The sequence below is a fragment of the Gymnodraco acuticeps genome, unplaced genomic scaffold (genome assembly GCF_902827175.1).
Source record: "Gymnodraco acuticeps unplaced genomic scaffold, fGymAcu1.1, whole genome shotgun sequence".
Lineage (NCBI taxonomy): Eukaryota > Metazoa > Chordata > Actinopteri > Perciformes > Bathydraconidae > Gymnodraco > Gymnodraco acuticeps.
In genome coordinates this window covers 3,947,238-3,973,511 of record NW_022990440.1, presented here as the reverse complement: position 1 = coordinate 3,973,511, position 26,274 = coordinate 3,947,238, and the positions used below count along the sequence as shown (strand labels likewise).

The 26,274-nt window shown below is 43.5% G+C and overlaps 1 protein-coding gene across 2 annotated transcripts in view; it reads right to left on the bottom strand.

Annotated features, from left to right (window-relative positions):
* The window catches only part of znrf3 (zinc and ring finger 3), a 68,399-nt gene extending 42,788 nt beyond the window's left edge, over positions 1-25,611 (bottom strand). Inside the window, exon 1 of one of the 2 annotated variants that reach the window (XM_034225247.1) lies at positions 25,030-25,611. In XM_034225247.1, coding sequence (XP_034081138.1) covers positions 25,030-25,260 — 231 coding nt within the window. In that variant the 5' untranslated portion in view covers positions 25,261-25,611. The remainder of the gene's footprint in view (positions 1-25,029) is intronic. The other variant, XM_034225246.1, reaches the window with a different exon arrangement.
* Positions 25,612-26,274: the final 663 nt, after the last annotated feature.

Genomic DNA, 26,274 nt, shown 5'->3' with positions numbered 1-26,274 from the left:
CAGGTCCGGGGCTTTTGTGAGCGTAGAAAATGACCTAAATTGACATTCAGAATGGTTTTGGTTGGTTGATTGTGGCCAGGCATTTTTGGCAAAAATAAAAACAAGATTCCATGGCCCTTCTTGTTTAGGCCTTTGGCAAATTCTGCTTCTTTGTAAGCATGGCCTCCAATGAATGTTAATAAGTGGTCATACCAGAACACTCTTAAATGTGCCTAAACCTTGCAGATCAAAAGGGTTCCGAATAGTAAATCAATAAGTACAACATCAACGCCCACCCTGCGTTTCAACTTCCAGTTTCAACAACTGTGCAATTCAAATGGCCAAAAGATCGCACCGCTTCAGCTATGCCCTGGCTTTAGAGTGACAGTTTTTCCATTTAAATGATCACAGAAATTTACATTTAGAAAAACATGGTATAAGCGTTGTTTTGTTTTTTTCAATGAAGGGTGAGCAAAATCCATAGGAAAATGTGAAATAAGAAATAAAGCAGCAGTCCTGCTAAGCTCTACCCACACATTGTAATCAAAAGGCTTCACAATAGCTGGCCTAAAATACATAAAAAGAAAAAGGGAGAATTTCAAAAGGGGCCACTTGCTGGTGGCGGGAAAACTGATCACCAACTCATGGACTGTCAAAAGCTAGTGGGAATGTCAAAAGCATCACTGATCTCTCTCTTTCTCCCCTAATGTGATCAAACAGGGGTCCATTCCCTGGAGGAGGTCTAAGAAAGAGAGGGAAAGAAAGTGAATGGAAGCTTTGGTGCACCATAGGAAGCCGGCCACCAGCAGCAACCAAGCAGTGAGTACAAAACAACACGCTGTCTCTCAAGCTTTCTTCCAGTCCCACGGCGAGAAAGAAGAAGAGTGGGCCGAGAAGGAAAGACTGGTTGGACAAACAGTGAGGGGTAAGGGCTCAAAGGGGCCTGGTTGCCCGGGTGAGGGAGACCCAATGCTCCAAAAATGTCCACATCAAGCGTCCGGCTACAGGCCAGGCCCCGCAGAGGTGCACTCCCAGTGCGCTCAGGTCAGTGGCATGGACAAAGGGAATGAGACGGGGCTACCCTGGCAGAGCAGCTGGGCTGGGTAAAGAAGCTTAGGACTTGAGGAGAGGTGTGTGTGTGTGTGTGTGTGTGTGTGTGTGTGTGTGTGTGTGTGTGTGTGTGTGTGTGTGTGTGTGTGTGTGGTTGGGGGAGGATGAAGGGGCAAATGAGGGTAAGCAACCACAGATAATTTAACACCCCAAGTTGCAATGAACAATTGAAATGTGTTTCAAGTTGCAGAAGTATTTTTGCACCAAATTTAAAACAATTATTTTAATGTAATCCTCAAAGCAAAAACACAGGGTGGGATAGTTGGCCCACATGTTTATGTCATGGCAATCCATTTTTGATTACTATAATCTAAGGAATATCTTGCTTTTATCAGTTTGGTATGTCCAATAGCTCCTTATACTACAATACCCATGATCCTTGCTGCTATAGGAATCAGGTCAAAGATATAGATCTGTAGAAAATTCAACCCCTTTTCAATTTCCAAACAGGAACAAAATACCAGACCAGCTGAATTCATCCAAAACGGACCTAAACAGCCCTAAAATAAGCTGAACTGCTTTAATTTCTGTTGGGTTTTCATCTGTCACTGAATGGATGCTTACCTAACTGCACTTTGGGTGTTTTATTTCCTTTTATTGGCAAATCATCCAATATTTTCAATGTAGACTTTCACTTCCAAAAACCTGCATGATCGCTATATGTCCTCCCATATATCCATTTCAATCAAAGATATTTCTCTAATATAAGATACCATAACAAGCCAGACACACCTTTTCCTGGATGCATGAAGAAACATTGTGAAAACAAACCAGGGGGGTTGGGGCTGCAGTGGGGCTACAGTGGTGATCGGACAAACACTGTTCTTGGAAATCTGCCGAGCAAGGCTATTGTGCAGGCGCGCGGTAGAGAGACAGAGAGAAAGGTTGTGGAGGGGAGGGGGTGGCGTTGAGGTTGCTTCAATGGCCGGCTCCATCAGTGAAGATAAAAGGCAGAAAGGTGCTGGGCCAAGTTGAGGCCTGGTTCGAGGTGCTGAAAAATGATATGAAGGATGTACTCAGTTGACTCTCTCCATCTTCATTTTTGCATCCAGCCTTATGTTTGTTTATCTTCTTATTTTCTCATCCCTGTTATGTCATGTGTTACAGATTTTCTTTTTATCCTTTCCACTCCTATCGTAAAGTGCTATTGAGTCGAAGAGATCCGAGTCCAAGTAGGTATAATGCTCACAAATCAGCAGCAGCAAATCAGAGGCCATTCTGATTGGAACACCACATCAAACACAAACAAACAATATCCCTCATATCAGCATCAATGGCCACTCCATTCCCCTCTCCCCACTGGTAACGAGCCTAGGTGTGAAACTGGACTCATCCCTTTCATTCCAAGCACACATAAAGACGGTCTGCCAAGCCTCATACTACCACCTGAGGAACATCTCCAAAATGCGACACTCCCTCACCAAACCGGATGCAGAAAAACTGGTCCATGCCTTCATCATCTCCCGCAGTGACTACTGCAATTCTCTGCTTGCAGGCATTCCAGCAAAAAACACTCGGAGACTGCAATATGTACAAAACTGTGCCGTCCGGATACTCACAAAAACACGCAAATCAGAGCACATCACCCCCATCCTTCACTCACTCCACTGGCTCCCTGTAACACACCGGATCAACTATAAAGTCCTCATAATGGTCTTCAACGCCATCAACCACACTGGCCCCACCTACCTACAGGAACTGCTAACCAGAAAACATTCCCATACCTCACGCACACTCAGGTCAGACAGCTCCAATCTCCTGGCTGTTCCACGGACAAAACTGGTCACCATGGGAGACCGTGCTTTCTCCTGGTCCACGTCTGTGGAATCAGCTTCCAGAGAACATACGGACCTCGGCATCACTCTCAGTTTTTAGGAAATGCCTCAAGACCGACCTGTTCCGCACCGCATTTTACTGACTGCCCTTTATTTTATTTATTTATTTTAAACCTTTTATGCTCTTAACCTTTTATATTACCATATTTTATTCAATATGCTCCTTTAGATATCTTTTTATTTTTGTATTTGTTTTAATATATTCTCCTTATAGCTTTGTGAAGCACCTTGAGATGACATTGTTTTTAAGGTCAATGTTTGAATACATTTTAAAAAGGGATTTGAGAATATTTGGCACATTCAATACTGGATCCAGATTTGATATAATAGAATAACAATTAGTCACCTATAAGAGCAGTGAACAGCTTGATATGTGGATTCTCCAGAGAAATAGACACAGTTCTTCTTGAAGGACATGTGTAGTTCTGTAGTAAGTGTGACCCTTTTTAAACTGTGAACTCCACTTTATCTGAAAAAAGGGGAACATAATTCCCAGAGTTATCCTGCATGTGTGTATCCTTTTAATAGTCACCTCAGGGCCACATGGTCCGAGGGTCTGGGTGTGGATCCATGTCACCCGGGCCATTCAATCCCCCTCATCTCAAACTCCATCAAGCCACACCACTGCCTGAGGACAGGGTCTGTGGATTTCATACATTCCACTGTGAGAGGGGATACTCTTAAGATTCTCCCACTTAAGTGGTTTTGAGTTCAGGAGTTGCCACTAAGAATTGAATAAAAAAAAACATGTAAAATAACATTCCCCAACCACCACAACTCTGTAAATATTACCACAACATCAAGTAAATGCAGAGAAAGTGGCATAAACTGAATTTGTCATGCCTTCGTCACTCGACTAAAATTCCCGAAAACGTACGGTTGTGCCCTGGGCAACAGAACATTTCCGTTTCTGCTGCAAGAGCAAAACAAATAGTCTACATGAGGTTCAAGGGGAGCGAAAAGTAAACTTTAATTGGTGTGGAAATAATTCCATTACCATAAAGCTCCCTATAAAAGGGTGACTTGTTCTTTTAATCGCCCCAGAGAGTGTTCATGAAGTCACTGTGGGAGCAGCCTGGGCCCAGGGGCAATGCCAGCCACCAGAATTCCACCGAACATTTGTTTAGCAGCAGGCCGAGTGCAGAGTGGTGCACAAACGCAGTATTGTTCCCCCCCCTTTCTCACTGGTCGCGCTTCCAGAGGTAGAAGCTGACGGGGCCGGAGAGAGAAAGCGAAGGAGAGTTGTTGGGTTGAGGGCTGAGGGTTGGGACCGTGGGGACAACCTTCGCTCAAGAGTTAAACATCAAACCTGCTTTACACACAAGCACTTCCTGCCATCAGCGTTACTGGGGACGCTTTGAAGAGGTAATGGCCAACTTCTAAAGATCAGGTCATTTCACAGTCGAGAGGGCTGTTCCATCGCTGAGCGGTCAAAGCTCTTTCGCCCCTTTACCTCCTCTCCTACTTTGAGGCTTATAAATTATACAATCATACACCAAGTTCCTCCGTCATCCATGTCTTTGTACGGGGATATTTAATAGAGATTTATCGGCACACGAGTTCATGACTCTAATGTCATAAACCTCGAGGGATCCATGTTATTTGATTTGTTTTTTATTAGAAACAAGGAACCACTTAGCTGGCTGTAACCTCTGGGGCATTTGGCTCCACATCTAAGAGAATTGCAGGTTGCAAGCACTTTTTTGAAAAAAGCGACAGCAATGGCAAATACTTCCTCTGGGAAAGAAAACCAAGCTGGAAAAACAATGCATAGTTACCGTAATTTAGACAGGATGTCACAAAATACCAACTAAAGCTTTTTCTGGAAGCTCAATGTAGGGCGCATAGGAATGTGCAGATTTGGGAAATAAATGACAAATATGAGCTGTGAAATGTAGTGCTGAAGGATTGAGAGTCTCATAATAAAAAAGTGTGGCTTCGAACAGATTTAAACTGCAGGGTGATTATGCGATTTATATTTAAAACCCATTTAAGAGCGGCCTCCACCTGCCTGTATGTATTGAACATTGAGGCATTTGTTGGGCTAAATCAAGTCTCTTTGACAGGAAATACAGACCCTTTTGAAACTTATAATGAGCGTGATGAAAATATAAAAGAGGACAGAGGAAGAGGAAGGTTCATTCGTCTCATCATGACACCTTAAGGATGAATATCTAATTCTGAGGATCCAAGAAAGTTAAAAGCGGACAAATGCATATTCAAATGGCCTGGCAAGTCTGGCCTATTTTTGCATATGAAATTTCATTGCAACTAAGGGGCGGGACCTCTAGGTTCTTAAGGAAATAATGTATGACCTGAAATGGGAGACCAAAAGGGCTGCTTGCATCCCCTGGCCCCCCAGCTGGGAGGAGAATCTTCAAGAGTGGCGACTGGGATAAACTTGGAGGGCATGTGAAGGGTCTGGGAGAGCTACCGCTGTACATGCCTCGCGTGTGGAAATCCCGTCTTCTCCTTGTCCGTTAATAATTTAAAAAATAACATGAAAACACCACAGCAAATGGCACCCAGCCATTAGAATCCCAAGGGCGTGCTGCTAGCATGTTAGATGGAGAGTCACACAGTCAGGTGAGCAGTGTGATTACCTCACGTTTTTTATTGGCCGGCTGCTGTATAAAAACAGTTTGAAGAATGATGACACCTCTTGCAACAGCCCTGGTGGCTTCTTTTCTTCTGAAAAGCCTTCCTGTACTTCACTAGGTGTGCATTGCACTCAAAGGCATGTGCACACAACATCTTAACTACAAATCTATTAACAGTCGCCTACAGTCTGGAATCAGTCACTGCTTATAATCTTTTAATTTGTCAATGTCAACAATCTTTTAGAAATGAAATAAAACTCAGAAATGTGTCAAGTCAAAATGGCATACTCAACTCTTATCTAATATGAATAAAGGCATAACAAAGCTCATGGAAAACCAGCATCGAAAAATGCTTGGATAATATTGCTATGAAAAGTTAGCATTGATGCAATTCAGAAAATTCAACCCTTCACGTGCAAACACAAGTAGGAGATATAGCTTGCACCTCAGGCCCTTTACCCCGCTAAACATGTGTGTATAGGTGTACCGTGCATGTCAGGACAACAAGAACTGGTCATAGGCAGAAAACAGAGCGTCTTTTGTAGGGAGAACCAGGACGACCAGCATCCCCTGTGGGGCTTCTGCCCCTATGAGAGAGCTAAAGTCTCCAGACCTCCAGCACCTCTAGTCAGCCAGCCAGGGCCCAGCCCAGAGAAGTCTGTCATCACTACCACAGAGGCCTCTATTCATCCCTGCAAAGACAAAGCCAAAAGTGAACAGCAGCCATCCAAGGCATCCCAAGCATCCAGATATCAACCAGAGATATCATTTTAGGCTTTTCTGAGGCCATGCTTTCCTTTACCCGTCGTTCTCTCCCCACCATCCCTGATATTCGTCTCCTCCGCACTCAGGATTGATCGATTGCACATCCTCGGTGCAAGGTAGCACAGATTGGAATTTGTTGCCAATAAGTGATTTTAAACGACAGTGAATTTTTCAAATTGTCTTTTCCCTTGGTGTCAAGTAGGGATGCTCTGATCGCCAATTTTGAGGCTGATCGCCGGACTCAGTATCGGCCAATACCGATTGCCGATCCGATCGAGTGGGTGGGTGGGGGCTATGGGGATCTTCCATTTAAAGTGATGTTTAAAACTCAGTTAATGGGGCTCAGTTAATGGGGCTCATTCACTGGCGCTTTCACAAACAACAACCAACATAGTCATTACATTCAAATGATGTACATTATTCAAGTTTACATTCACTTTGGATAATAACACGGGAGAAATGAGCGGAAGCGCTCTCTTTTCCTCTCTCCCTCTCCCCTGACAGCTGGTCCCTATCCGTCTCATGCAGCTCACTGATCCAGTAATGAGTGACCCGACAGTGAAGAATAAACATATTTATAACTAGTATAGCTTGTTCCAGGGGTAGATAAAATAGCTAAGTGTGTTAGGTCTAACTCTTAGTGTGTGTGTTGCTCCGCTCACCGGTCCGTCACAGCGGGTGGAGCTGCAGGATTTCTGCTTCACACACGTTGCATATCGGCCACTATTTTACTGTCTTTTTCGGACACCTTAAAAAACTGCCAGACTGGTGAAGCCATTTTGGCGAGCTTGTTTTGCCGCGCACAGAGAAAAGTGTCATGTATTTTACGTCATGTGATGGGCTCTCCCGATTGGAGAGCACCGATAAAGCACAGATCGATCGGCAGAGAGTGAATATCGGCCGATATCGATCGGCGGCCGATCGATCGAAGCATCGCTAGTGTCAAGTATAGGATGTTATTAGGTGCACATGTCCTGCAGCAGTAACAGTTTATAACCAGATGCAAAACTGGGGTACGTTCACAGAAAAATCATGTCCGTGTTTTGCACATTTCAACTAGCTCTTGGTTGGGTGGGATACATATAGTAAAACGAGTGTGACATACAGTGTTTGAAACAGCCATCAACACATACTGGAACTCCACAGGATTGTAGCTGACATCCTCGTGGATTCATCTTCTTATTACAGACACATGCATTTCCTAACATTCGGTCTATATGCTGTAAAATGTATTATCTCTTCGATTTACAAACGGCATCTATTGCACGTCTGTCCGTCCTGGGAGAGGGATCCCTCCTCTGTTGCTCTTCCTGAGGTTTCTCCCATTTTTTCCCTTTAAACTGTGGGTTTTCTCCGGAAGTTGTTCCTTGAGGGTCTAAGGATAGAGGGTGTCGTTTTTTTTCTCATACTGATATTCTGAACAATCTATGCTGTTGTATTTGCTGTAAAGTGTCTCTACTGTAGGCTATTTTTATTATATGTACAGCACTTTGGCTCCACCAAAAATCGTTTATAAATGTACTATATAAATAAAACTTGATTTGAACTCATTTTGCACCATTAAAAACAAATGTAAACCACAATATACCAAGTTAGTCACCAGGAACAGAGAGTAGCCTGAGAATTGGTGCACAGGTGATGAAAAAGAGCCACCAGTTCGCAAAGCTTGAACTTCATCAGCATCAAATCCAAATATAGCAAAAATGAATGAATTTCTTGCACTTTTGTCAGGATTTAACATTAACTGGAAAGGCATGTGTTTAAATGACAGTGAGGCTCACATTGTTCGGTATGCATCGCACATTTCCATGTCAGACCCTTCCGGTCGGACCCTCCTCTGGCCACACTGGGCCCCTGAACTCAGTGGTGAAATCTCCACCTGCTGATAATATCAGCTGCCTCACCGCTCCCCCCTCCCCCCTCCCCCTCCACCCCCTTTTTCCCGGGCATGTGTGGCGGCCACTGATAAAAGAACTGTAGATAAGAGGAAACACAAGCTGTGATGAGGAACACATTGCCGCCAGGAGGACAGGACAGAACATCAGCCCGTTGGAAAAGGACAAAAACAAGAGAGATAGTAAGAGTGGAGGAGGCAGAGAGAAAATCTGAAAATGATTAAAAAAGGGAGAACATTTGCTAGAAGAGAATACAAAAAAGCAGCTGTGTTTCACAAGGCTGAAACGGAGAGTCAAACAAAACCCAACAACATTAAAATATGATTGATATGAAGAGTTGAAGGTTATACAATATAGTATATTTCTCAACCTAACCAACTACTTGTGAAATTTGGGATGCGTGTGGTTTGTCAAAAAAACAAACAAAAACGTACTGCAATCAACACATGTATCCTTAAATACGACATGAGACGTAGCATAAATACATAGTACTGTGTCCAGACAAGAACATTGTTGTTGTATTTCGCAAGCTCTACTGCAGTATGTTCTGTGCAAAGCTTTAACGGGGATTGAAAGACTTGTTAGCCGTGGCTGGGTTTAGAAATACTCCTATGATATGCATATTGAAAAAGGTAGTATTTTGTGGTGGGTTTCTTTCTATGAGGAGAAGATTATTTGCTGTTATCATGCAGCTTAGACTAACAGCACCGATCACAAACTCCATCAGCTGATAAACAAACCAATCGTCTGCACTTCTCTGGAAAAAGAGTGAATGTAAATAATCGGAGCTGTTGACACGGGCGGAGAGTGGAGGGGACAGGTGCCACAATGACACCAGCGACCTCCAGGGGATGTATGCATCCCATAGCGGTATCCACTTTCAAGATGGACACTGGAGGGGACAAACCAGTTGGTCCACACCCAGGGGTGTGAGCACAGCAGCGTGTCGGTTGGCCACAGCCAGGGAAACACATGTGGTTTTAAGGCAACACATCACATGCATTGTTTGGGTACCTTTTGGTAAATCAAAACAAATTGTAAAAATTGTTTTGTGGTGAACGTCTCCCTTTTGAAAAAACATGCTCGCTTTCTACTCCGCTGGGCTTATTGTTAGCAGCGGTGGATGCAAGCAGCATTGGCATTCTTAAAATGTAAACTAATATTTATAGCCCACAATAATCTATTAGCCTGCATTTAACCAAGTACACCCTGCTCTTGGCCAGGCTTCCTCTTATTGGCTCGGAGTCAACCTAAAGTGTCCTGCTAATCCAACAGTTGTCTGGCTACACTTAAAGTCACCTCTGAGTCCAGCTCTAGCACTCGCGTCAGGAATCCACAGGCTCTTTGCATACCGAGTGGCCGGATATCCTCTGGTTAAAGAGGGCCCTCTAAGCCAGGGCCATGTGTCGGTCGACTGGGGAGGGTGACAAGGGGTAGGGGTGTTTGGTTCTGGCTGGGATGTACAGGCAGTACTTTAAAAGGACTTTAGAGTGACATCAGCATCACTTTGAGTTGACACAAAACGAAGTGAGAGCGGCCGGTTCAGGTTCCATAGAAACCCATTCCATTTTCCTGCAGATCTCCAGAGTCGCACACTGCGCAGGCTAAAAGTGCAGTTGCTCCTTCTCCAAGCCCGCGGATCTGTGCATCCTTGAATGGCTTTTGTGTTGCTGCCGGGGCAGAACAAAGTAAGTTCAGGTTACTGCACTCCTCCCGTTATTGGCCCACATTGTCTCTAATTATTCTAGCAAACATTGACACAGCATGTGTGGTCTCACCTTTATACCCCTTCCCCCTCCCGTGCTTAACAGAGTAAGAAAAGACAGGGAGAGAAAGAGACCAAAAAAACAAGACCGAAATAACTTATGAAAGGGAGGGAAGGAATAATAAGACAAAGAACTGTACTTGTATTCACTGTTTTGTGCTTCATTATGATGCAATTATAAGTAAAATTGCCTTAAGCTGTACTGAGAGGCTTTGTTTGTTTTCTTGTTTTCAAGCATTGTATACTTGGGGGTTTTCCTCACCTTTCTCCCATGCCGCCTCTCCTCAGCTCGTGAGAGAAAGAACGCACCATGCCAAATCAAGCTCTGAATGCATGAGCAACCAAGATAAACCAGTAGGGGGTGGAGTGCAAAACTCTGAAGTTTTCTAGGATGCAAAAACAGAAAAAACAGCCACAACTTTAAAGCTAAATCCCACACTCTAATTTGAATTCTGAAGCTTTCCCGTTGCCGGGGTGCTTCCAACTCCGGCTTTTGCAAAACAATAATTATGACGAATGTATGCATCAGTAGCTTACCAAATCCTCTGTCCATGAGCTTAGCTCGAGGCAATGCTGCAGCAAAGCTGACCCAAATATGCTACATGTGGTTTGCCAAAAGGAAATGGCTTGAAGTTGGGCACGATGATGGTCTGGTGTAAGATCAAATTCAGGAAAATATAGAAATGGTCTGAACAGGAGAGCTGTAAAATTGACGCAGAGGTTTTGTTAGCGTTGGGTAGCAGTGCTATAGAAAACCTCAGAGTGTGAAGCCATTACTGTGAAATTCCCATAAAAGTCTTTCTGAGCAGATCTATTGCAGATTTGTACTGGAAGCCATTAGAGCAAATTGACTGACTCATCTGTTAGGAAGTAAAGCTTTTTCTGTTTCCTCAGATGGGTTTTTAATAGTACAGTGGACTGAGATTTAAAAAAAAATGTAAGCTCATGGTGTCTTGTTGTTGCTACATCACTGCAGTATGCCACTTCACTACAAAGCATGTTACTGAAGCTTAAACCTACAGCCTTTATGTTTGGGTGGTACTGTAAAGTCCATTCCTGCAATGAATGCATTTTTTGTTTTATAGTTTTTCATTTGCTCAGCTACTGTATGGTTCCTTTGCTGTGTGCATGCCTGGTCAAAAATCAGACTGGGTTTTTCAGTAGTCATCTCCTGGCTGCAGCTTCATATTTATTGATAGATGACAGTGGCATCAATCTTCTTATTTAACCCACAGCAAGAAAGCAAATAACAAACCTTTCTAAAAAAAACTTTTTCTAAAGATGCTAGGACCAAAATAAATATGAGCTTTAAATGTTGCGTAAATACATCTACTATACAAATTACTACTCCTTCGCATTCGTTATACGACACAGAGAACAATTGGCGAGGCCACTATCCAAATCTCCGAGCCACATCCCTGGGATATGTTTACTTCGAAATGCCTGCGGGATGCATGTCACCCCAGGGGTGACAATTTGACTTTGTGACATGCCTGTGGGATGCAGACAGAATAGCAAAGGGCTGTACAGGCCGTCTTTTTTTGTCATTCCCATCTTCTCCCACTCTATCTTTCTTCTCCCTCAAAACAACATTCTGAGAAACTAGATTCTTGACATGTCCATGGATAAGTTATCATTAGGGAGCTAGTGCGTTTGCACAAACTGTCCTTACACTGCCAAGCGAAGAACAGTGGAGATCTCCATGGTGCCTTTTAAAAGAAGAAAATGTCGCTTTTACATTCAACAGGAGGATGAATCTGGATAAATATAGAATAATGGGTGAGATTGAGAAGGCACAGTGACATGAATAACAAGGTTCAAGATGTCACTGCACAATTTGATCATTCCTTCCCATTTTACCCTCACATCACGGGGCGGTGGTGGCGAAGTCCATAGGGACTTGGCTTGGCAACTGGAAGGTCACCAGTTCAAGTCCCGGAAAGACCAAGTACTACCGAGGTGTCCCTGAGCAAGGCACCGTTCCCTACATGGCTCCCCGGGCGCCGTACATAATGGCAGCCCACTGCTCCTAACACTAGGATGGGTTAAATGCAGAGAAACCGTTTCGTTACGTAGTACCTCCTGTACTACGTAATGACAATAAGTTGAATCTTCTTCTTCTTCATCAGTGATCTTTAATCTGAGTTTGAAAAAATGTATGATTGGGAAAAAAGGCACATGACATTTTTTACCTGACATCAACATGCGGGGCGATGAGTGGTGAACAGATGGATTGCAACGGTACTGCAATGGGCACAGCTGCCAAGGAGTAATTGTCCTGACCTTTTCATATATACTCAGGTTCATATTGAGCCAGGGGGCTTTGGAAGGTGGGGATGGGTGGGGTAGGAGGACTACAGGAGTGCGCATACAGTTTGCATGACAGAAAATGTCATATGCATTAACTTAACTGACCGCGGCGTTTCAAGATGTTATCTAGATGAACATGTAAGTGATCTACTGTAAATGCTATACTGTATAAAGTTAAAGGCTTTGGTGCGCTCCTTCTACGGCTGCCACCTGAAATTCAATGATACGAGTTATCCATCAGTAGACTTCACATATCTATTTTTGTCAGTAAGAATGCCTTGCACTTTATTTAATACTCTAGCAGGTGAGTGCTTCCAATTCACAAAGCATGGTTAACATGACGGGGTGCTCGCTTAAAGCCGGTCGGTTGGGTTGGAGACACATTGCTCTTGAGTACAGTACACCTTGAGCCGCCACCAACTACGAATTAGGGACGCACCGAATATTCGGCCACCGAAAATTATCGGCCGAAAATGGTTAAAAAGGCCCTTTCGGCTTTCGGCCGAAAGGGTTTTAGCACCGAAAAAATATCACCGAATGTCAGAACAGGCTTACGTTGGTAACCTAACGTGTTGTTGTGATGACGTAATAAAGACGCGGCGACCATGCTCGCGGCTGGCTCACAGGGGGGGGGGGAACATTGACCTTGTCATCGAGATTGCCCTGAGCCTTTAACAAATCGTATTAAATAATCTGATGACAGACTGTAAACAGAATAGCTGAAATTTTAACAAACTAAATAACTCAGTTACCTCTAATCATTAGCCCATGTTTGTATCATGTAGTTAACTCCGTGTGTAGCTGCTAGCATACATAACACCTGACGTGGAAACGTTACTCGTGGATGGGGCTACAGAGCTGCTAGAAAGACGGTCGAACCCGGTGCATTCCTCCGTCTGCATGCGGTGCACTTTTGCTAAATGTTTAGACAAATTGCTCGTGCTTACATGCTAAACTCTTATTGCACTTATGGTAACAAGTATTCTCCACATCGAGACGGGTAAAGTGTAACCACACCTCGGAGCGCGTTCTCTCCGCAGTGTGCTCCGCTGCATGTAGCAGCTGCGTGTGTAAACTGCCCCGCCCCCTCGCACACAGACGGGGGAGAGAGATCTCGTCTGATCGAAAATACATCATAGACGCATTTGTTGTCTTTGTATATTAGAAACGAGTTGGCGACACTAAGACTGCGATATAATGTTTTTTAGCAATAATACATGACATATATAAATGTACTATATGCATTCAAAAGTGCTGAATAAATGTTTTATGGACCCATAATAGTGATTATTATTTAAGTTAAGTTTTGCCATAATCATGTCTATTTCCATAATCAGGTAGCTGAACAACATTGGTAAAAGATGTATACATTATATATATATATTTCTATTAATCATTTTCGGCCTTTCGGCCAACTGTTTCCTATTTTCGGTATCGGTTTCGGCCAAGAATTTCCCATTCGGTGCACCCCTACTACGAATGCCCAGATTTGAAGGGTGCTGCAAAATTGACAGCCGGAGCCACAAGCCAATTACACTGTTGAAATTGAAAAGAGTCGAAACCTTGTATTCAACAGCCGAATGTGCTTTTTGGTGTAGAAGAAATCCAGTTAAGATACTCTTATACTTTCACTGATACAAAATATAATTGGGGTTGTTGTTATTTGCCTGCCATGTCCATCTTGTAGGAACAGTGTAATTGGGTGGTTTGAAAGCCAACATAGTGGTAACACTTTGGAATAAAAGTTGCGAATGGGCTTTACAAACTGATTTTAAATCAATCAGCCAAAGTTATTATAAATGAAAGCAATTCAAATCAATATTGTCATCAGCATAGAATGTAGAGCTTTGCTTTTAGAGTCATGGTAATGGTGCTTAAACCATTAGATAATTAATCCATTAGTTGGTTTTAAAAATTAATTATACATTTTTTATTTATAACCGCTTTAAATCATGACACATGTAAGCTACTTTCCTCTGTGGAACATATGAATTGAATATCTTTGGGTTTAGGACAGTTGGTCACACAGAACAATCTATAAAGTTTTTAGTTGGGAATTTTCCAGAATTAACTTTTAATAGAAAAATAATCAAAAGATGAACTGCTAAGGAAAATAATTGGTAGTCACAGCACTACATTGGAGCTCTGGTAAGAATTGTGTTTTGTCTCAGTCCAGTACAGCGATTAGCTGGACGGTCCTATGATAGTCAGGAATTGCTATACTCCACAAGCTAGAAATAAGGAGGTCTCCTCTTTACAACCAGCAACAAAGGCTTTGTGCTGCAACCCTGACTTCCGAGTCTGACCCAGGATGCACAAGTTAAAAGGCCGACCTCCGATTGAACTCCAAATAAATAAAAGTGCAGCTGTTTACTGCTAATTTAACATCAAAAAGGGGCTTAGAATCACAAAACAAGGGCCAGAAAGGACTTCAATCAGAGGCATGCAAATAACCTTTGGCAAACCAAATCAACAACAGTGAATTATTGCTCTGCGCTCTCAACGAGGGAGATATTCTCCTGCCGTGTGTGTCTCTCAACTGTCATGGGAGCTGTCAATGAGTTATCTGCCTGATGATCATGGGGGCATTTTGAAAGTATCTGTAGTCATGCTTGGTTTAACACGCATTACAAGAAGTGTACACTCTTTGCCTCACACAAACACACACAAATACGCACACAGGCAGTGTATAAACTTTACAAAGAACAACGTCAACTCTGTTCCACCTGTTGTGTACTTAAGGAACGCCCAGTGGATTAACCTATCTGCTGAAATCAGATAAAAACCATTTGCCGTTCCAAGTCCTCCATCAAAAATGTAAATAAATCTCCTTTCAGCAGTATCCTTACATTAGCATAGTGCCATGAGGTTAGCCTTTGCCTGTGAGGTGTTCTAAACTCTCTGGCTTCGACATAACTCTCAAAGTATTTTTCTCACCGTGCTTGTGCAAGGGAACACCTCCACCTTTATTTGCATGGGAGTGGATTTAGCTCGAAGGCCTGCAATTACATCATCATTCAGTTTTGCAGCGCCCCACATATCGGGGCCGGCATTACTCAGAGAGGCCTTTGAAGAGTTTGGCCCAGCCCTTGCGCTCTCTCTCTCTCTTCTTCCCTCCTCCCCTCCACCACCCCCTCCCTTCGGCACTGCCTTTGATGTTAGCGCGTGGAGTTGCACCAAGCGTCGCGGCCTCCCAGGCCTCCCCGCCTCGCCTGATCCTATCTGCTCAGGCGGCACATTCATGTGGTTTACACCCGCAGCACGACTCCCGGCAGCTATTCACCCAGCCCTGCAGGCCCCTCCCTGATCAGGGTCCAGGGGCTGGAGAGGGATGCAACATGGCCTGAGCAACCGGCGGGGGTCGAGGGGAAGGACAGGAGGAATTGTGGAGGCTTTATCAAAGCCCAAGGCTGTACTACAGAGCTTTTATTGGCAGGGTATGTTAGTGAAGGCACTATATTTGTAGATTCATGAAAGGAAAAGTCACACCTGACCTCAAGGGATTTCTGGAAGGCTTTGAAAGATTGAATCAGAATGCCTTGGCAGAGTCTTACAGAGACTGTGATTTAGATATCCTTTAAAAAATAAATAGTTATTTCAGAGAGCAGTCTTTAGGCAAATCAAAAAAGACAGCACAGAGAAAAAGAGAAAACCCTGTGCGCCAAATATCTTCAGCATACCCATGACACAGAGATGACATAAAAAGAAAGCACATTTTTCATTTAAAAAAATCTAGGGCACATCTATAGGCAACAGGAAAAGGAGGAGTTGGGAAGCTGCAGTGATATATCTTCACCGGAGCTAGAGGATATGCAGCAGTCTTATGAGAAAACGATGCAGAGATAACCCAGCATGTTCTCGACCGACCAAGCAAGCCCAATCCATCATTCCTCTGGCCCCATTGTGTTACAGCAGCAGCAGCTTCCTTATTACTTTAACAACTACCTGCACACAGACACACACACAGCCTCTAGAAGCCATTGTTAGATGTAGTGTTAAGGCAGAGATGAACATGATGGGGTCAGAGCTTCCACCTGAAACTGATTTGTCCCCATCTGGCACCCCTGTAAATGACCTTTGCCACGGTTGTGTTGGAATCCTTTAAGGGAAACGAAAAATGGCAGGATTTCTGACAGAGGGCCTGTCAGGTGAACCCTCACAATATTAATATGATGCATTAGGGCCGATGGTGACAGTGTGCACAAAATCAGTAACGGCTACCTAGAATGATATAAACTGAAACACGGGCTTAAACCTATGAAAACGACAAGAGGGCACAATCTTCCTTCATTAAAAGCAACATTAGGTGTTGTAGGCATACGAGGCTGATACTTATGTAAGGATGTACACAAAAGAAAGAACTTTGAACCCGGTCTTCTTGAACTTGAGCGAGTGGGATGGATCTTTTGATAAGACCTTTCTTTTCAGAAAAACAAATGTGAGTAGTGAGAGGACTGAGGGCACACGGATCTAAGTATATTAAGAGGTAGGAGGAGAAAGAGGCAGATGGAGTGTAGTGCTCCGAATGAGATGGACTCCCAGTGCAGCTACCTTCCTAGTCTATTGGCAAAAAAATACAACAAAAGGAGAGGCTGGCGTTGTGGCCTTCCACGTTTAGTCAGCACATTCCTGGCCGACAACAAAGCATGCCTCTGCCTGGATGAACCACTGTGAGCATTGTCATTTCATAACCCTCGACCCCTTATCCTTTGTTTTGCAGACCCTCTGTGTTAGTGGATAAAAATATGGGCTGAGGGAATGGAGTGGGTCTTTCAGCTCTGTTTCATCAAACGCTGGGGCTAGTCAGAAAGAAAGAAAAAAAAACCACTCCAGGCTCTTTTTCATCTTTGACTCGTTACAAATGTGTTTCGAAAATAACTCCAGTGAAGACAGGCTGAGTAACGAAAAAAAACGTATCACCTGTCAAAGCGTGACATTATCTTATGGTACATTTCCCAGCACTCATCAGAGAAAAATTACAGCCTTGGGGCAAAGATGAATTAATATTTCCTCATCATTGAAGCATAAAGCAGAAGACATGACGTTCATACAAATGAGCTCGGACACATAATCAATAGCAGATCAGGAGGAGAGCGTCATGGGGGAATAGGGTTCCCCTGGGAGAGGCTTGGATAAAGGAGAGAAAGCAGCAGCGAGCACCAGCGCTGACTGCTAATCTTTCTTTGAGTGGAACATCAAAGGTAGGCTCAGCCACTCAGCCCAGTGGAAACTAACATAGCTACTGGGGCCACCAGTACCAACTTGCACTCGTTCCAGGTGGAGCTGAGCAGATTGTTTGGACAAATTATGCAATTTGAAGATGTTGAATCGTTGTGGGAATATAGGCAATTGTCATTCTTTTTTAGGCTTAATAACTGACTTAAAATGTATTGATTACTTAAAATATTTGTTGACATGCCGTTATTTGTAAGATTACAGCAAATGAGGGGGAGGGGGTCAGGGTACCAAGCAGAGTTACAAAGTAACACGTTACTGTAATAATATTACTTTTGTCGGTAACGGAGTAGTGTAACGCGTTACTTTTATAATTCAGTAATCACACTACAGTTACTAACATTGCCCCGACACGCGTTACTTCGTTACTTACTAAAATCAGTCATAATCATCACACTGACAGACAAGAGGGGTTTCCGCCGCATGTTTATATGTACGTAATCTGCGCGATTTGCGCGTCCACATCTCCACGTGCATAAACATGGCTGAGTCAGCGATAACTTTCGAGGGGTGGAGGTCAGTAGCGTGGCGTGGGGAAAAAATTAGGGGAAGCCAATAATACGTCCTTTCTTTTGGGTCGGGGTGTGGTGGTCAATGTAATAACGTAACCAGATGAGTGATTACAGCACCCGGTATCATTTTACACACATTTGTATCATACAGATGCAGGCCTGTTATCTAACCGACAGGTCCGCACGCACTTTCAAGCCGAAACTCTAATAAACATTCATTCACAAACTAAATCAGGAGACCTTTAACGTTTTACGTCCGATTCGCTCCTTTTTTCCTCGCTGTTCACAGCTCCAGTTTGGGCATTGGCCTGTCATCAGATTGTATGTTGTTGCTGCTGTAGCGGAAATTTATTACAATTATTTTTGATTAAATACTCCAAATCTCCACCCTCCATAATTGCACTTGCTTCAGTTGCTTGCTACTTTCTAACGGCGGTGAGAGTGATGCAGTGACGCTATCTATCTTCTATCGATTAGATTTATGATTAGAAAATTATAAAAGTAGGGTAGACATGTGGATATTATCCGACTGAACACAACGTGCATTTATCTAACAGGTTCGTTTTCCACTGACCTTATTTCGAGCTATTTTCCAAAATCCTATGGAGAAATACCATTGCTTTTTTGTCGAGGGAAACCGAAAGCAGCTTACTTCCGGATTTTAGGACGCGTCACTGCAACACTAAGTTGAGACGATTGGATTGGATTGTGAGGCAAGGGAAGCCAGCCGCCTCTGGCTTCCCTTGGCATGGCCCTGACCAATCACAGGTTGGCAGGGGCATCACGTGAGCCTCATCTGATTGCTCAATCCCTCCATTTTTTTTCACAAAGGGAAGCCAGATTCGGCTGGCCTCCTCTCGCAACAGTGAGTGCAATCTACTGTTTCACCATAACATCTAGAGGGGCGCTGTTTGTTTCACTCTTTGTAAAATACTCAATGAGAATGGGGGAGAGACGGGCCGGCAGCAACACACAGCAAAGGAGAATTATCGAAACAAAACAAAGTGTTTTTATTTATTTATTTAAATTATAACTACAATCTGAAAAAACAGGGGAAGCCTGGCTTCCCTTGGCCTCCGGGAGAAAACGCCACTGGTGGAGGTCTGCCCATTATTTTGAGTTCGTCCGAAGAATAGACAGGAATGTGACGGTGAGGTGCAAACTGTGTCCAGGCCCGAAGCTGTTATCCACTGCTTTAAACACCACGTCAAACCTCAACAAACACCTGCAAAGAACACATGCTAAGGTGAAGCTAATAGCTAAGGACCCCCAAACCCAGAGTGAGGATGTTGTGAGTGCGCCGCCGCCGACTCCGAAGCAGCAAAAATTTGAATTTGGAGGACCGGTAACCAAAGCAGAGATGGACAGGCTTGTAGCATCCTTCCTAATAGAGGAAATGTTGCCCATTTGCACAGTGGGATCACCATCGTTCAGAGATATACTGCGCAAAATACAGATAGCAGGAGACAGAGGACAGCCACGGTCAGATAGGAAAACATTCAGGAGCTATCTGGATCAACATCTTATGCAACAATGGAAACTGAACTAAAGAGAACATTTGAAACTTTAGCAGTCTGCATGATCTGCCTGTAGGGAGGGGCGGGCCGGCTCTGCGAGTAAAGTAACGAGTTACTTTATGTAGAGAGTAACGAAGTAGTGTAATGTATTACTTTTTAAAAAAGTAATATGTAATATATTACTTTTTTTTAGTAACGACCCCATCTCTGGTACCAAGCATTGTATTTCATGGTCTGTAGCAAAAAACCCTGAGCCACCAGGACAACCAGATACAACTGAAGTTCTTATAATTAATTAGTATGCTGGTTGAGAAGAACTAGGTGTAATTCTCACTTGAAGTCATACACATACATGCATTATAGGATGAATGACACATTTTGGCTACACCAAAAAAAAGAGCAGACTGGTGGTGGTAGTGGTGGGTAAGTGTGTGTGTGTGTGGGGGGGGGGGGGGGGGGGGGGGTGTCAAGCAAGAGAAAGAGAAAAACAGTTTAGTCTGTTCTATTCCGAAAAGGGGAGAAAGGCAGCCTCAAATTACTTTGGCTGGGACATGAAAGTGAAACAGGGTGGCGGTTAAGAGACGATAGCACTTAAAATCCAGCTGCGACCGCCAAGCCAATAAATGGAAAAAAGTAGGGAGCAGCACTTTTAACCTTTTAAACCAGCGTTTGTGTACTGCTACTGTTGCTTTGGCGCTGGGAGTGGCCCGGTCCCTGGCACCTCCCGTCTGGGCCCGGCCCATTATGGCCTCTTGGGGTTTCCAGCCTGTGGTGAAAAAAGCGTACTGGATGCCTTAAACCACTAAAGCTCTCATTATAGTCTAAATGCAGCGCGACATAACTCTTGCCAGCTCCAAGGTAGGAGCTCCAGTATTTAAGCTCATCGTTGTCTTAGCTCAAAACCACGACTTTCCCCCCTGCACATCCAGTTAGAAAAAAACAGCCACTTCCACAGAACCACATCACGAAGTCTACCAGCTATAGTTACTGGGACCTCATGTGCATGGAGATGAAGTTCAAAGGTGAAACAGCTCATGGGTGTTGGGAAACTATATCCTCTTCTTCCTGTCACTGGATTCAGGGGATGTCCCTTCTGGGAGGAAGTAGGCGAAAGCCACATTATTCCCTCTGGTTCTGGCCGACGACAATATGAGTTCCATCTGGTCCTCTCGATGCCCCTGCCACGTCCCTGCTCCTCACTCACATGCGGACAGCACGGGCCCGTTGGAAATCAGAGGCAGATGTGCACTCATGCAGTGCATCACAGTTCATCTTGCTACAGGAAAGACAATTTTGGCATCCGGGAGACAATAGAAAATTATGAGAAGCAGATGTTATTCCCGTCGCATCAGACGTGTATTAATCAGGATGGCTGTGTGCGCGCGCTGTCAACATGTGGAGATGATGAGAATGTGGCAAAACATGGTGACCAGCTGTCAGAATGAGGGGTTGTGCATTGTAGAGTCCATTCAAGAAATCAGATTACATCTAGTAGCATAGTGCTTTCAGCATCATCTGCTATTCGAGGTGGCCATCTTCACACCTGGGTGACTCAATGAAAACCCATTTACCAGGGGACAACAACAAAAACAGTACTAATATCTGGCTTTTGTACTCAGTGGAAAAGGTTACAATCGCCATAAATCTATCGATCATAAATCTATCGATTAGATTTATGATTTGAAAATGATAAAAGTAGGGTAGACATGTGGATATTATCCGGCTGAACAAAACGTGATCCGTCTCTTCAATTTGTGTCAACCACAGACCTTATTTCGAGCTATTTTCCAAAATCCTATGGAGAAATTGCATTGGTTTTTGTCGAAGGAACCGGAAGTGTTAAAATGCTAACTTACTTCTGGGTTTTAGGACGCGTGACTGTGGCACATATATTATGTGATGCAAGTGTAAACAAAAATAGGTCTAAAAAAATCACTTGACATCGGGTGTATGATTATAACTTGTAAATTGCAAAACATACACTTAATATACTCCATTAGGTGACCAGACTCCATTCAGACAACTGTTATTTTACCTCGCTGATCTTTGTAGAACACACTTTCTTCAAAATAGTCGGGGAACAAAATGATAAAAATCATCTTTGAAAACGGAAAGGCATACTTGTCTACTTGTAAGTGGAAAGAAGCATACAGCTCTTTTTAATGAAAAAAAACTGCAATTACACATTGATTTTGACTATAAGGGGACAAGTTGGTCATGCCATTATTTGCCTCATTTAACAGGCTTAGGTCAAAACTGCTGTTACTATGCAGAAAGTTTTAGCAAGATATCCATAACTGTGATGTTATGTAAAGTATGTCCAAGTCCTCCTTATCTTTGTTTCTCTACCAAAAAACTATTTATTATGGCCCAAAATGGTGCTGTTTATTATGTTATTTAACTATTTTTAATCTGGTAGTCTAACCAGGGAGTCTTTAAGTCAGGGACAAGACGTGTATACAATTATCAACATGTCAGGATGGACAACCTGCCAAGTGCCAAGAATCAGAGTTAAGAGCCAAGGATGTATTTACACTCTAAAGTTGTCTTAGGGAAATGCCTGTTGATACACACACAAACAAACACAGACATAGTCTCATGTCTTCACAGAGTGATTTAGGGAGACATTAATTACTTTGCTATTAGCGAGTTGAACTGGAACAATCAGGGAGCTGGTTTGGGAAGCCTGGGGTTTGGCACTGTGGCCAGATCTGTGTCGTCCCCCCTTAGAGCAGAGGGAGAACCAAAATAAACTTAATTTATTATTTTTGCCCCCCCCCGGCAGCGTTTGCCACTTTTTGCAGTATTCGGGCAGAGCTGAGTGTTAGCTTTAGGGAATTAGCAAAGGCAAGTTGGAGTGTATGAGCGGTGATCGTGGTTTGGTCCTTGCTGAGGAAACTTGCCAAGCCCCCTCTTTCCCCTGTATTTGAACCGATACCTGCTGAGGTCTGGCCACTGCTGTACACACAAGGTAACGCAAACCCCTCAGGGCTCTGTTCAAACAGCAGAAGAGAGGACTAGAAGGCACCATAAACCTCAAGCACTCTGTTCAAATGAACACGAGATGGCAGAGGCCTTGTAAGTGGGAAGAAAAGTCGACAAGTGCAATGGCTGCAGAGGTCAGTGCGGACAACTGGATGCACAGGAAACTGAATATTTATGTTCAACCTAATTCCAATGTAAAACTATATCCTTTACAACACCACAGCAATTTCCCAACACGTTCCTGCAATGTTATTTCACAAGTTGAAAATATGCAAGTAGGGAATTTGATACCAGTTGAAAATTATACTCTTCAGGTTGTATGGTTGTTATTCATTGTCAGTTTCAACTTCCATAAATCTTTGGTAGAATATATGTTGTAAGAAATTCAGGAGAGTGCGTCGTGCTGAACAAACTGCCCCTCATTATAGCCTGACAAAATATAAGCTGCCTCTAAGTGGTCAGAAGCTATGTTAGCAAAGAAAGCAAACCTAAATAGATGCGGTTTGCGATGTAAAGCTGAGGTCCGACATTTCTGTGTGGTTACCGAGTGGCGCCAAATGGCCATCACTGTGTATAAACAGGGGCCATTTTTTGTGCTGAGTGTCCCCTCCTTTGATCCCCACATAGCGTCTTTATTTCAAAGTAAGAGGAAAACAAAAATACATATGTGCTCTGAAAAGATGCGGCTGAGTGGGTGATACAGACATTGCTGCAGAGAGATAGAAGGAAGGTGGTGCGAGATGTTTAAACTACAAGCTCATCATAATTAGAAAAAGTCAAAAGTGCAATTAGTCGCCATCTGAACCCAGCTAACTCACGGTAGCGTGATGCAGAAATTCTACAACACTGTTGAGCTTTCTTGTGATGCAGCCCACCACTTGACGCAACATGGTGAACTTGCTTAAACTCAAATGTGTATTTGCAGCATATAAACAGCCCCCCTGCCCCTCAACTCTCTGTCTCGCTCACCACAGGCTGCATTGTAACCCGGCCTCCCACCACAGACCAATGATCTCATGGAGCTCAATCGTTTCTTATGTCTGAGGTCACACTTCAGCAGATACTGGCGTTCACACGACCAATGAAAACAATAACTCAACTGCTGTGGTTTGGTCAAGTATTCTTCATACAGTGAAACCTCAGTGTTCATCTTGTGATGTTCCAATGTCAAACTTCACATCAGAAGAACCCTTCATAATGAAGCGCCATTCAATCAATCACAGGGGACTGAACTTGTTGGCTCAACTGTCAATCACAATCTTCATCCAAATTAACTTGATGTGCATAAAATACAGTTGTATAGATACCTCCAGATATAAAAGCAACCACTTCAAAGGGATGATATAAATACTGATATAACTTAAAGTGGCTTTCCAACATTTAGGAATAGTTTATGATCCCTTTATCAATAATAACAAGAACATGCTTAAGATCAGTAAATAAAACATGTAAATCTGTGGCACATGACTAGACCCCAACACCTTTGCTGCCTTACAAGCAGTTGCCAAGCCGATTGGGCAAGAATTATAAAACTTCAAATAAACACTTGGTTCTGGCGAAAAGCTTCATATAAAAGTGACTTGTGGATCCAAGCATAGCCAGCTCTAGCCAAGTGCACTTGTCATGTTTGGGGCCAGGAAATGAAAGATGGAAACATGGAGTCTTCTTCCACAATGACTACTTGTTTATCTATTGTTTGCATGCGTTTATAAAAGACTCAGAAAATGGTTACATGTAAGGCTAAAACAAAAAACATGCTAGTGTTGATGACTGCTACATAGTAACAGCCTACAAGCGGCGGGACTAGTGGGTTAGTTTACACTTAGCTACAGTCAATACAAATAAACATATTCCACTAATAAAACCAACAATTCAGATTAAAAACAGCATATTAGTCTAAAACTCGCCACTGGATATGAAATACAGCCAAAACTAAGCACAAATAGCAGCCTCGTAGCCTTGTTGCTGTTGTTACACGCATGAAACCTGCTCGGTAAAAGTTTACTAACTTTGTGCAAGCAGTGGGAGATTCGTTACTTTTTAGGGAAGGTTCCGAAACGCTCGTGTTTCGGGATTAATGCAATTAACCGTAATGTGCACAAGAGAGCTCCAGACATCAATAAAATAACCTGCAAGAGCATGTTTTCCCTGTGAATGAATTCCACAAGATAGGAGCCATCTTGTGACCGCATATGCTTGCAAGCTTAGTACCATCCTCACACCGCCTGCATGCGCACACACACACACACGCGCACGCACACACACACACACACGCGCACGCACACACACACACACACACACACACACACACACACACACACACACACACACACACACACACACACACACACACACACACACACACACACACACACAATATACAACTATTGTCAACCCCCCAGCCTCTGTGGAAAAAGTTTTAAGAAGGGCAGCTTGGTAAAATTACACCCCGCGTCCCGGTAGTATTGCTCGGCACTGCTGCTCGTCATTCCCCCCGTAAAGAAACAGACTTTACACGTACTTGAACGATCTCCCCCTCCGCGCTGATAGTGGCTCCTGCTTTGGAGAACCGTCCTTGCAAACCAGTCGTGTACGTAGTATAATCTCCATTGGGACTGGACTCGAACAGAACCACTTCCACAAAGGCAGTATCCTTGGCAAAAACCGTACCAAGAGAAGCGGCAACCACGAAGATCACCAGGACCACCGAGTCGGGTACACGATCTGAGCCTCTCCGTGGTAAAATCATCATCTTGCCGGCTGGATCTTCGCCGATCGGGACATAATTTCACACGGATTTATTAATCGGGTGTAGGTAATCGATCTCAGGTCTACGCGGGCAACGGGCGATGCGTCAAAAAAAGGCAGAATTGTGCAATAAAAGCTGAGCCTGGGCTGGAGCGTGTTTATTTCACCACTGCAAGCCTTGTCAATTACATTGCCTGCAAACGCTCTCTCTCTCTCTCTCTCCTCCTCTCCTCTCTCTCTCTCTCTCTCTCTCTCTCTCTCTCTCTCTCTCTCTCTCTCTCTCTCTCTCTCTCTCTCTCTTCACCCCCTCCTCCTCGCCCTTCTACAAAGCGGATCTCCTTTGATCTCAAAACACGTGATTATTTTTTTAGTTTTTTTTTCTCTCTCTCCCAAAAGGGATATATCCCCACCCACCAATCTTTCTGACCCTCTCCGTTGCACTCCCCACTCTGGAGTGCCAGCACTCAGTTAAGGAGGCGCCGCAGATTTTGCTGCTCTGCAAATAGGGGGACTTGTTGTTTGGAATATACTCAAGTCACACGTTTCGGTTTGACTACAAATATGTTTTATTGAGTTGATTGTGAAGCAAAGGCAACGTTTGCAGCTGTTGTTTCAACAACAGGTATGAAAAGCCACCCAGTGTTCTTTTCCCACGAGTTTGACACGTTTTTGGCTGCAGTTCCACCTTAAAATAAACATTATACCTCTTCAGGACGCTTCATGATTTAACCCGGCTAATTTTTCAATCTGATTTAGATTTGCTCACCTAGAGGTCACAATATAGTAAACAGTTTGACAATACATATGTTACCAAAAATCTCATATTTTCATATTATTATCATGTATTTTTCCCTTCCAATCTGCCTTTCAGTCATTAATTGGAATTGTTCTATTGCACAGGAATTAAAGGCAATCCACATGCATACCAGTCTTTATAGATCTCCAGTTTATTTTGATCTTCAAAGTAGCTGCCATCCTGAAGACCAACCTGACAAGCTAATCAATGTAATCATAGATC